Source organism: Phodopus roborovskii, unplaced genomic scaffold (genome assembly GCF_943737965.1).
Source record: "Phodopus roborovskii unplaced genomic scaffold, PHOROB, whole genome shotgun sequence".
NCBI classification, from domain to species: Eukaryota; Metazoa; Chordata; class Mammalia; order Rodentia; family Cricetidae; genus Phodopus; species Phodopus roborovskii.
The window spans coordinates 16,762,433-16,774,677 of record NW_026125391.1 but is presented as its reverse complement, the minus strand read 5'-3'; the positions used below and the strand labels follow the sequence as shown (position 1 = coordinate 16,774,677).

The 12,245-nt window shown below is 43.1% G+C and overlaps 1 protein-coding gene across 10 annotated transcripts in view; it reads left to right on the top strand.

The window, feature by feature from the left end:
• Nucleotides 1-246: 246 nt before the first annotated feature.
• The window catches only part of Map4k3 (mitogen-activated protein kinase kinase kinase kinase 3), a 137,138-nt gene continuing 125,139 nt past the window's right edge, over nucleotides 247-12,245 (top strand). For 4 of the 10 annotated variants that reach the window (XM_051175155.1, XM_051175153.1, XM_051175148.1 and 1 more), the window contains exon 1: nucleotides 248-591. In XM_051175155.1, coding sequence (XP_051031112.1) covers nucleotides 496-591 — 96 coding nt within the window. In that variant the 5' untranslated portion in view covers nucleotides 248-495. Of the gene's footprint in view, nucleotides 592-12,245 lie in introns of all 10 variants that reach the window. The other 6 variants (XM_051175149.1, XM_051175151.1, XM_051175147.1 and 3 more) reach the window with 3 other exon arrangements.

Below are 12,245 nucleotides of genomic sequence, written 5' to 3'. Positions count from 1 at the left end.
CCTGAGCTCTCGGTTGTAGCCCGCGAGTACCTGCTCCTAAAAAGTTGGGGATACCATTTCGCACGTTGCAACTACTACGTGCTCGGGGCTGGGGCCACCAAGCAGGGCTTCCAACTTTGTTAAAGCGACTCCGGCGCCACGCAAGGGGCACGCGTGCAGGGAGCGCGCGGGCCCCACCGGGAGCGCGCGGCCTCCGGGATGGCGACTGCGCAGTGGCGCGCGGGCTGGTAACAGGAGGGCGGGCGGACCGAGCGGCGGGCGGAAGCCATGTTGAAGCTGCACCCCAAGCGAGGGGCTGCGGGCGCGCTCCTCTCCTGGTGGGTGTGACCCGGCTCCGCGCGGCGGCGGAGGGCGGGGACGCCGGGCGGCTCGTCGTGGTCGGCGGCGGCCGCGGCGTGCAGCCGGGCGATTGTGACCGGCGGCGGAGCCGGGCGGCCCCCCTGAACGCCCCCCTCCCCGGGCCGGGAGGGAGGTGGGGGGCACCCGGGGCCCGCCATGAACCCCGGCTTCGACCTGTCCCGCCGGAACCCTCAGGAGGACTTCGAGCTGATCCAGCGCATCGGAAGCGGCACCTACGGCGACGTATACAAGGTGAGGACAGGGGCCGCTGAGCCCGGGCCTGCGCCGTCAGGAAGGAACAAAGGGCCAGGCGTGGGACCGCAGCCCTTGGCCGGCGTCCTTCCCGGAGCCCTGCCCGGGACGAGTACTCTGACCCCAGCCTCCCCGGCGCGCAGTCCCGGGAAGGGCTGCGCTGGAGCCGGGACGCTCCTGGGAGTGCAGAGCCCGGCAGGGGTGCTTGTTGCCTGGGCAGGGTCTGTGTGACGAACCTGGCTGCTTGGGACTTGGCGTTTGTCAACCTGCGTGCCTCTCCTGGACCTGGGATCCTCGGCCAGTGTCTGAGAGCTGCTGCTCGCCTGGGCCTGCTGGTTCTCGTCTAAATGCTACTACCCTGAGCAGCCTCCATCAACAGCCTTAGCCTTTAGCAACCCTTAACCTCTATCTGCCTGCGCCTTAGCCTTTAACCTCTTAACATCTGCCTGTCGGTTCCTTGTAATTTTCCAAGCAGTCACTTTGTTTTGTAGAAAGAGAGATCTGGTTTTTGGAAGCAAGGAAGCAACTTTTTCCTCCAAAAAGAGTTGGACAGTGGTGTTTGTTTTTGTCAGTGGCACACAGGAATCAGATTTTTCTTTTTCGTGAAACAAGTCCGGAGGGTACGGGTTTGACAAGGTTAGAATTCAAAATTCATAAGCAGTACAGCGTTTCTGTTGCAAAGGGACCACTTCTAAATGTGGGAGGATAAATCACTCTTCCCAGGCCAGCTCAACTCCTGGCCTCTCGGAGCCTGCCAAGAAGGGAGGTGGATGGTGCCAAATGTGGCAGCAGTTTTGATTTAGTCGCATATCTACTTACTGGTGACTGAAGTTGGACTCTTGTTCCACGGAACACCTGATGAGGATGCACAGAGAAACTTAGTGTTACTCTGGAAAGTTTAGTCTTCAGTTTATTTTGCCCATGTTAAAGCAATGGGTTTTTGCTCTCGCTTCAGTGGAATGTGTGAGGTAAGTTAGCCAATATAGTGCTGCGGGTCTTTTGTGAGTGATGTGCTTGTCTCCCTCACGTATCACACCACTTTCCTCTATAGACAAAGGTGTACTGAAAATAACTACAGTATATATAGCTCATCAGGCTTATGGTGGTGAATTTGAGTTGTGCCAACTAAAGATGGGAATGGACCCATATTTATTTGGAGTCTAGCTTTTTTTTTTTTTAGACAAGAGCAATATTAAACTGCAATAGCAGTTTCAGCCATTTTATGACAGTTGTATTTTGTGTTTCAGAGAGGATGGCGAAGGTTGCTAATATGAAACAGCATGATTTGTTGTGTTCCAGTCTCTCACCGAGATCTGGAAGATGACAAGTTGCTCAGGGTAGTGGTGAGAGGGGAATGATGCCACGTAGAGGGAGCACCATTCAAAGGCCAGAGGAACCAATATGAATCTGAGAAAACTGTAGCTTGAGCAGTCACAGAGAGGATGGTTATGGATATACTGGTTCCTATAGACCTTTTAGCTATGGGACTTATGGGAAATTAGATAATAGGTTTTCCTTCCTTCCTTTCTTTTTTTGAGACAGAGGGGTGTGTGTGTGTGTGTGTGTGTGTGTGTGTGTGTGTGTGTGTGTGTGTGTGTGTGATAGCTCAATAGCTCAGGTTGTCCTGGAACTCGTTTTTGTAGATCAGGCTGATTTCAAACTTATAGAGATCCATCTGCCTCTGCCTCCTGAGTGCTGGGATTAAAGGCATGCACTCCTTTCTTAAAAGATGTGTGTACACTGCAGGTGCCCATAGAGGCCAGAAGAGGGCATCAGATCTCTTGGCGCTGAAGTTAGAGGCCCTTGTGAGCCTTCTGAGATAGGTGCTGGGAACCAAATTTGAGTCCCGGAAGTGCAGCGGGTGCTCTTAACTGCTGATCTGTCTTTCTAGGCCCCTTTTCATTTAGTTCCTTCCCTTTTTACTTTAGTATTCCATGTAGAGAATCTTGCAGTGTATCTCAGGCTGTCTTGGAACTCATAGTCCTCCAGCTTTGCTCCTGAATGGTAAGGGTGTAGAGATTCATGACTGTGACCATGACCTGGACTTGGGCTGAGGCTGAGGCTTGCTTGAGTTATGTCTGTAGAACCATGGAAAGTATAAGGAGAGTACCAGCTCCACAGAGTTGTCTTCTAGTCACCACCGGTGTTATATGACATGTACATCTCTCTTTCTAAAATAGTTGGATTTTAAAAAGTTCTCCTCATCATGATGTGTGGAGGGAAAGAGCAGAAGGCTGTTGGGATAGTGCTGGTAAGAATAATGATGTTTTGGAGTTTGGTCTTGACTACGAAGGTTGAAATGTATTCAGATCCAAAGAACTAATAACTGTCTGGGGGAGTCCAATTAGAGTAGATGAAAAGTTCAACTTTGTGGGCCTTAAGTGGCAATGTGTATTTCTAGTTCTTAAGATGGGTCTCATTTTGTCTGGGATGACTTTGAAATTGTTATGTAGCCAACGATGATCTTGTGTCGAAATTACAGGCAAGTATTGGTAGGTTCTTGATAAGAATAATTAGCTAGGTATTTAATTAATTATATATGTATATGTATATGTATATGTATATGTATATGTATATGTATATGTATATGTATATGTATATGTATATATGCAACCAAAAAACCCAAGAAGTCAGTTTGGTAGCACATGCCTGTAATCTCAGCACTTGGGGAAGTTTAGGCAGGAGAATGTTGGCCACCAGTTCAGGGCCAGCCTGAGCTACATGGTAAGTTCCAAGTAAGTGTTGGTTATAGAATAAGACTGTCTTAAAACAAACCCATGAACGGTGAAGTAAAACCCTCACTAAAAAGAAAAAAAATTGGAGTCTGTAATTTTTCTAAGGACACCTAAATGTAATAAAAGTCTGACAAATTGACTAATTTTGTCAGCTGTTAGGGATGATGCCAGCTAACATTTATGGAGTGCCTATTATTTGGCATGCACTTTCTGAAAGTTTCCTTCCTGGTCCTACAATTACCTTGTGGGGTTGAAGAAGCAAGAATAGGGGGGTTTAAATAACTTTCTGAAGTTGGCAGATGACAAAGCTGGACAGTTGGAGACTGTATTCTCTCTCCATCAGTGGGAAGCACTGTCTCTGTAAACATGGACATGGACAGATTATTTCCTACTGAATTTCCATTGAAGAAACTAAAGCTCACATTAACTTCAGCACTTGGGTTGTCATCACGCTCTGAGCTTAGTGTGGCTCTTTGGTGACTCCTTCCTTCTGATAGGCATCCAGGTCTCCTGTGCTTTTGTAGCCTGCCAGTAGACATCAGATAATAGGTGCTTGATTCCTGCCTGCCAGACTCTTTATCACCAGAGACTCAAAGCTGAGCATCTCTGTGGTGTTTGGCACCATGCCCCCTGCCTGCTAAACAACCCAAACCTGGGACCTCTTTCTCTTCTACAACCAAGGCATGTGGTGAAGATATATATTTTCCGCATTTGTTTTGCTGTTAGATGTTTCTAACAAGCATGCTGGTGCAGAGCTGGAGAAAAGTGCATCATGTTTCCAAAAGCCAGGGGATGCACTTCTCACCTTAAGCTGCCCGTGAGCAGGTGCTAAAAATGGAGTGTGATTCTATTAAGTAAATAACTCAGACCTAATTATAGTAATTCTTGGAAGGTTGGTGTTTTAAGGGAGTTTTATTTTGAAAACTCCCACCCACTGCAGTAACACAGTTACTGTATTTGTAACTTGGTTACAGAGTGCTGAACTTGGGTATTGACAATCTGGGATCCAGCAGCCATGCAGCTTATAGAATGAACTTAGATCTCAGGACTATTTTGTGTGAGGCTTCTGCTTTTTGGTGCTGAGTAAATGACTTGAATTTTACCCAACAAATGTTATTTTCTTTTTCCTTTAGTCAGTGCAATGGTCCATTTAGTCTGTACTGTCTGAAAGCAGTTTATAAAACAGAAATTAATAGTCCCTCTTAAATAACAGGTAACTGCAGACTTCATTGGCCATGAAGCATTTGCACCAGGGTTACCTTGGGACTGTGGGACCAATATGTGAGCTCTGTGGTTCAGTCCCAAGAGGCTCAGGAAGTGTTCTGAAATGAAGAAACTTTATGTTGTATGTGTTAGTTTTTTCTTTTTTTCATGTGAAATGGCCCAGCCTGCATGTCCAGCCATGGGCCCCATATGACTCAGGATAGCTATGAATGCAACCCAACACAAAATCACAAACTTAATATATTATGAAGTGTATGTAATGTATTTCTTACTAAATTGATTCTGTTTTGTTATTGTTTTTTGAGACAGGGTTCTCTGTGTGTAGCCCTTGCTGTCCTGGAACTCATTCTGTAGACCTGGCAACCTTGAACTCAGATCTCCCTGCCTCTGCCTCCTAAGTGCTGGCATTAAAGTTCTTGTGAACCTTTAGATGACTGTGTTGTGTTACATGTCAAAAGGTTGACATGGATGTAAGATTCTTTACATTCTCAGTGTGGTCCATGACCATAGGCCTTTATTTGAAAGAGTAACATAGTGTCTTGGAGAAACTAGGAAGTCATATCCTGTTTGCATCTAGTACCTGCACACTGAGTTGTACCATCTTTTCATAGGCATGACACTTTTCCAGTTGAGTTCAAATTATTCTTACTCCTAAGTCTTTGCTTTTCTAGGTTTAGTTTGGAAAATGTATTTTGTAGTCTCATGGCTGTTCCCAGCTCTGTGCCAAACTTTGTGCTCTCTTGAGTGCTTTGTGCTGATCTTATCACCCATCAGGCCTTAGTTCTGACAGTGTGCTGTAGATTGAGTATGCCATGGCTTTAGTATACCATGGCTTGAGTCCTTGGAGCGTCCTCTGACTTCTGGATTAGACTCCCTGGCATTAGTCACAGTCTGTACACAGGTGACTCCTAAGCATGGTCAATGCTTCAGGGAAAGCCACAGCATGAGTATAGTAAAGATTCAAGGGGCAGTGAGATGGCTCAGCAAGTAAAAAGAGCTTGCCTTAAAACTTAAAACTTGACAGCCTGAGGTTGATTCTACATAATGGTGGAAGGAGAAAACTGACTCCATAGAGTCTTCCTTTAACCTACACAGACAGAGCCCCACAACAACAACAATAAAGATTTAGGAGTCTTGTGTTAAACCTGATAAACTTTGCTTGACCCAGCAAACTGTAAACTTAACTTGGTTTTGGGACTTTTTCTCTACGATACCTATTGCTTCCCTTTAGGATTAGTGTCTTATAGGACATGGTTTGGAAATGTTGGCATTATTTTATTTTTTTTAAATCTGCATGTGTTTGAAATTCATTGCCTGAAAAGTAAAGGCTGCAGTGTGGTTAAAGCAAAGTCTAGAGAGACTAGGGTCCATAGGAAATGGTCATGAATTTAAAAGATTCTCATCTGAAGTCCACGAGGTTGTGGTCTCCAGCATTAGGGGATGACTGAGATAGGAAGGAGCAGGGAGGCAGGTTTGAGAGTGATTTCTCTAGCAAGCTTTTTTAAGAACAAGAAAAAAAATCATCATCAGATTTAGATACAAGATCTCATTTCTTGAAGGGGTTGTTTGCCTCCAATCTTTGCTTGGTCTGTGTAGTTTCTGTAAATGACACTAATTGCATGATTCTGTATTGAAATGAATAATTAGTAAATTCTCTTGTGAGAAAGGATGGAACAGCCATCATACATTGGCCAGCTATAATATAAAGGCAGATTTATGTGGGACTATGAGTGGTAAAATGGCAGGGTTTGGTACATAGTGTTTGTAGGAATGTGTGCCTACTTTTAGTTATCATGGTTTGATACCAAAACTTCACAGGTTTCCTCATTTTCTCACTGTCAATCTTGTTCTAGTTTCAGGGTTCCCTGGATGCCCCATACTATCCACAGCTGACCTTGCTGGGGCTTTATTGAAATTTAAAGGGCAAGGTTCTAGAGCCAGGCTGCCTGCTATTACCATTACTAGCTCCGTGACACCAGGCCAGTTACTTTATCCCTCTCTCTGTGCCATAGCCCTTCAGTTGTGATGGTGATGCTTAGGAAAGTGTTAGGATTGTCACGGCCAATTGTTGTGTCACTACATATTTTTCCTGCTACTCTCACACTAGCCTTTGCTTTTGAACTTCTTGTTTTTACTTAGACTCTCTGTGTCCCTGCCTGGTGTCAGTAATATTTGCCTTTTCATTGTCATCATATCTCAGGGTAATGAGTAATATAACTGAAAAATTACTGTTATAGTTAGTGTTTGCAAGTTCACTTTTAATAAGTCTGTCCCTTATTGTCTATCTGGGAAAGATCTAGATTGGTAGAACTGGAACATTTGGGGTCTTTCATTAGAAATACAAGTACATGAGAATTTAAAAATTTGGCACCAAAAGTGAATGAGAAAAGATCTCAACATAGGATTGTCATCTTAGAGGAAGGCCCCTCTCCCCTGGGATGTGAGCATCTGATCAGAATGCTCCTTTGAAATGGTTCTCAATACCAACCTAACACCCTCCATGTAGATGGCCCTGCACATCCCAGCAGCTCTCAGCATTCAGAGAAGCCCATGCAAGCATTGAACTCTCTTTTGGTTACCTTCACAGATGGTTCTGCTCTGCTCATTTTTCTCATTTTTCTCGTTATAGCATGTGTAACCACCTGTCACGTCTTATAGAGCATAAACCCAGAACAGTTTTACTTAATTCAGTGCTGTATCTTGTGAGCCTAAAAGAGCTACTGATACATAGAGTCTCAGTATCTAGAATGAAAAAGTACAGTGACACAAGAGAAATGACAGCTACAATGAGTGGAAGCATAGAGATCCTTGTTTTAGATTGGCAGAAATCACAGCAGAGGAGTGATACTGGGTTGGGCCCAAGGCTCTGGCAGTCGTGGGTACAGAGTGACTTAGGCATTAAGATCTTAAGGCCTAAGTTAAGTCTGTAGGCTTAATGTCTTTTCTGTATGTTAAGCAAGTCTCAAGAGTTACTATATACATGAGAAGTCATTACCATTTTATACTAAAGATTTAGTAGCTAAAAGTAGGTTTGATACCCCTCATCCAAAAATTTGAAATACAGAATACTCCAAAATCCAAAATAGTGTGTGTAGCACTGACTGATCTCACAGTGGGAAATTCAACCCTACTCTCACTGAATGGTTTCAGCCCAAATACAGGTAGGGTACATATGAAACAAGTGAATTTCATGTTTAGACTTGGTCCTGTCTCCAAGATCTCACTATGGATATGAAATATTCCAATGTTTGCATAAAGCCAAAATATTTTGCTTCAAAGTACTTGATAAGGGATTCTCAGCTCTAATAAATACACCACTTGGCTCTTAGGTATTGTTGTTTGAAAGTATGATTGAGCTATTAAGAAAAAATACTTTTTTACCATTAGGGTAAAAATCCCCTTAAATTCAAGAGATGAAAACATGTTTTCTTTCTGCTGTTGTTTGGCTTTTACAGTTCTTTTTTGTTTTTATAATCTGGAAGAAGCTGTGTTTTCAGTTGCAGCTACCTCAATCTGAGATTATAGGTTAAAATTCCCAGTGCAATAGTACTGGCTGCCTTTGTCCCAAAACTGCATGGCTGGTTTTCATTAAGACATTTTTATTGTTCTTGTTTTTTAAACTCTTCTTAGGAATTTGAAGTTGTAAGATTTTTTTTTTTTTCTGTATAAATCTACCTTTCTTTGCCTGAAGACTCCCTTCCCTGCTTAAAATTAAAGAATACATGCTCAAACCTAGTATTCAAGGCTTTGTCCATTTTGTTTGGTAGTTTCAAAGGACCAGAAAGATTTAGATAGGTTGGAGGGGGCAGGGAAAAGAGTGGGCAGTCTTCCAGGTGTGTGTAATGATGAGAGGTTTGGGAACTGAAGGAGAGGATTGCCCAGCATAGAAGGCACCTGGGATGGAGCATGGAGAAAGGGTTGGTGGATAACATAGGGCCAAACTTGTAGAAAGCCAGGGGATGTAGGTTAACTACATCATGGGTGCTGGGAACACAGAAGGCTTTCCTATGGGAGAAAGATGCTAGAAGTGTCCAGTGATATTCTGACAGTCATGAGAAAGGACCTGAGAGGAAGGAACCCTGAAATTGTTAGTGATAGCCATTGCTGTTTACCATAGTAGCAAGTATATACGAGATATTTTAAAAATACTGCTAATAAGAACCCTGCTACATTAGAATAAACAACAATGAGGTGTGGTGCTTAGTCTGTGTGCTGTTATATTCAAGTTCCCAACTCTCTTCCTTTGTCATCCTGCATGATTCTTATTATCATGCTTTGACCATTTGGAAAAATGCAGGTTTCCTATGTTATCTGGGTCTTCTTCAAATTCCCCAAATAGGCTTTTGTGTTTTTGAGACAGGGTTTCTCTGTGTAACAGCCCTAGCTGTCCTGGGACTCACTTTTGTAAACGAGCCTGGCCTCATACTCAGAGATCCACCTGCCTCTGCCTCCAGAGTGCTGGGATTAAAGGCAAAGCCTTCGTCACCACCCAGCCCAAAAGGCTTTTATGTTCTCTCATTAGCAAGGTCTTGAACTGTATTTCCCAGGAATCTACAGTGCTAGATGCATTGGCTGCCACAAATGCTATGTGGTGCTTCGGACGTGTCTCATGTATACTTCCAGTTGTATCACATGGAATATGAAAATGGCATGTATTCCAGGGTCAGGATGTACTCCAACAAGGACATTCTTTTGTAAAAACAAGTTTTTTTCCCTCTCTCTGAGTATGTGGCAGCGAATACAGTGACTTGTAGTTATTTTGTGTCTACTTCCTTGATTTGTGCTAAGGCATGTCGCCAGAGTCATGGTGGCAAATTGCATTTTTTGTATTGTTTTGCAGCTGTTTTGACTTTTTAGACCAAAAGGAATCTGAGGAAGTTTCAGGGATACTGGGACTGCTGCAGGGGTTTTGGAGTAAACAAAGGACGAGTATTCCAGCTTTGTCCCTGTAATGAAACACCTGCAAAAACCGACTTAATGAAGGGAAAGGCTTAGCTTGGCTCATGGCCTGAAAGGTTTCCATGCATGGTCACGGAACCTGTCGGCTCTTGAGGCTCAGTATATAATGGCTGTGGTAGTGTGTGGCAAGAGAGGTTTGTTCTGGTTACAGCAGCTGAGACACAGAGTAAGAAGAAAGAGCTGGGGTCCCAGCCCCCTATAAGGCTTTGCACAAGGATGGAAGAAATCAGTTCATTTCTTGGACTGCAGAACTATTAGGAAGATGTGAAAAGTTCTGGCTTCCTTGCATAGTGCTACAGATTCAGAGGGTAATTTCTATAAGGACTTAGTGGATCAGCAGGGCACATGTGAGGTGTTTTTATTATGGCATAAAAATGTTTTGTGTTCTGATTACAGCATATATACTTATAAAAATAAACAATAACAAAACTAAAATAATATTCTTAACTAGATAAATACTTTTAATGTGATATATGTTCTTCCAGTTTTGAGACACAGATATTTTACAAATTTGTTTACTATTGTCTATTGTTTAAAAAATTACATGGGGCAGGAGAGATGGTGCATCAGGTAAGAGCACATAGTTTCTGGGAGAGGACCTGGGTTCAGTTCCCAGCACCCTCATCACGAAGCTCAAAATCATGTCAGCCCCACCTCCAGGAGATCTGACACCCTCTGGCCTTTGAGGGCATCTCTATGCACACAATGCACAAAAAGCCAGGCAGGCACTCATACACATAAATACATAGATACATTTTTAAAGAATTATGGTGAGATACAGACTGTATGTGTTTCACTTACATGGTTTCTGACAAATGTATATACAGTTGTGCAACCCAGCCTCACCAAGATAGAACATGTCCATATCTTTGTCCTCCCCAGTTAAACCACGTTAGTGCCACCCCACTCTGCTCTACCCACAGTCACTCTTCTGATTTCTGTCACCATGAAACTTGTGGAACTGGGTATAAATGGATCATGGATGAGTTGCATGGCAGCGCAGGGGAAATCAGTTAGCTGTACACATCTGGGTTGCTTTTCTCTGCTGAGCTGTGTACTCTGTACTTTCATGGCTACCTCACTGTCATGGTCTCCATAGTTTGGAAAGTCTTGAAATCAGGTAGTGTGTGTCTTCCAATATTGTTCTGCTTTTCAAAATTTCCTTGTCTATTTAAATCTTTGGCTTTTTCATACACATTTTAGGATCACTTTTTTTTTTTTTTCCCCCTCAAGACAGGGGACGGGGTTTCTCTGCTTGCTTTGGAGGCTGTCCTGGAACTAGCTCTGTAGACCAGGCTGGCCTCAACCCACAGAGATCCACCTGCCCCTGCCTCCCGAGTGCTGGGACTAAAGGTGTGCACCACCAACGCCCTGCTAGGGTCACTTTTTAAGGTAAACATAAACGCTTGCTGGAATTTTATGGCCTAATGGCTATATCCTGACTGACACAGCTGCCTTAAAGATCAGTCAGGTTTTACCAGCTTGTGCATGCACTCATTAAAAACATCTTGGAGTATCATTTAGCAATATTTTATCACATGCATAGTCTGCTGGGATTTTTGTGTGGGATCTGCAGATCAATTTATGGAGAATTAGGATCTTACCTTCATTGATTTTTCTAGTCTGTGAGTGCAATACATCTGTTTATTTAGATCTTTTAAAAACCTCATTTAATTCATGAATTGTATCCATAGCTTATACTACTGATACTTCAGCAAGGTAATTGTGGGATACTTGAGATAGTTCATTAATTATTGTATGAACCACATTTTCAGTTCGTATTAAAGTCCTTGCTGTGTAATGATGTCTGACTTCCTTTGGCTTAACCTTGTTCATTTTTAGCCCTGGACATATGGGTTCCTTTTAAAATTGGCAGACATGAAAAGACTAGAAAAATGACTATTTAAAAAAATCCACTTTTGTAATGTCAAAGATGAAAACAATGGCCTTATACACTTGGCTTATTTTTATATGTGAGATGTTATATTTATATGTGCACATTTTGCAAATTTCATCTTCTTTAAGCTTTGGAAGGAAAAATGCACTTTAAGGTTGCTTCATCCTTACAGGAAAAATAAGTAGACCAGCTAAGTGGATTGTTTAGCTATGTTCCTTTCCAATCTTGAGTAGCTCATGCTCTCATAAGAAAACAATGTGAATAAAAAGACATCTAAGTAGCATTTCTAAGGTAGATGTTGGACACTTAGAGGATAACAGTAAAGCTTTAGACTACAGATTTTAAGACAAAGATAAGCTGCTTCCTGGAAATGTTGGTCTTGATTAGTACTTACAGAAAAATTGGGTCTGCATGTGTGAAGAACTGTGAGGTCATTCAAAAGAATGGATGTCTGCTGGGTGAAGAGCCCAGCTGGTGAAGTGCTTGCTTAGCAAGCATGAGGATCCCAGTTCGGATTCCTCCATTACCCACATAAAAGTCAAGTGCAGCGACACACTCCTGTGAGCCCAGTGTTGGGCAGACAGAAGCTCCCTGGAGCTGGCAGGCCAGCCAGTCTAACCTAGTCGACGAACTCTGGGTTTAGTGATAGACTGTCTTAAAAGAAATAAGGGGGAGGGTAACCAAGGAAGGTACACATGCACATGCATGCAACAATGTATATCAACATACATGTGTATATCACACACGTATACAACACACAAGCTCTCCTGTGGGACTGAAGTGGGCAAAGATAATTGGCAACTTTTCTAAGTAAGAGACATAGGGAAATGAGGTAGATG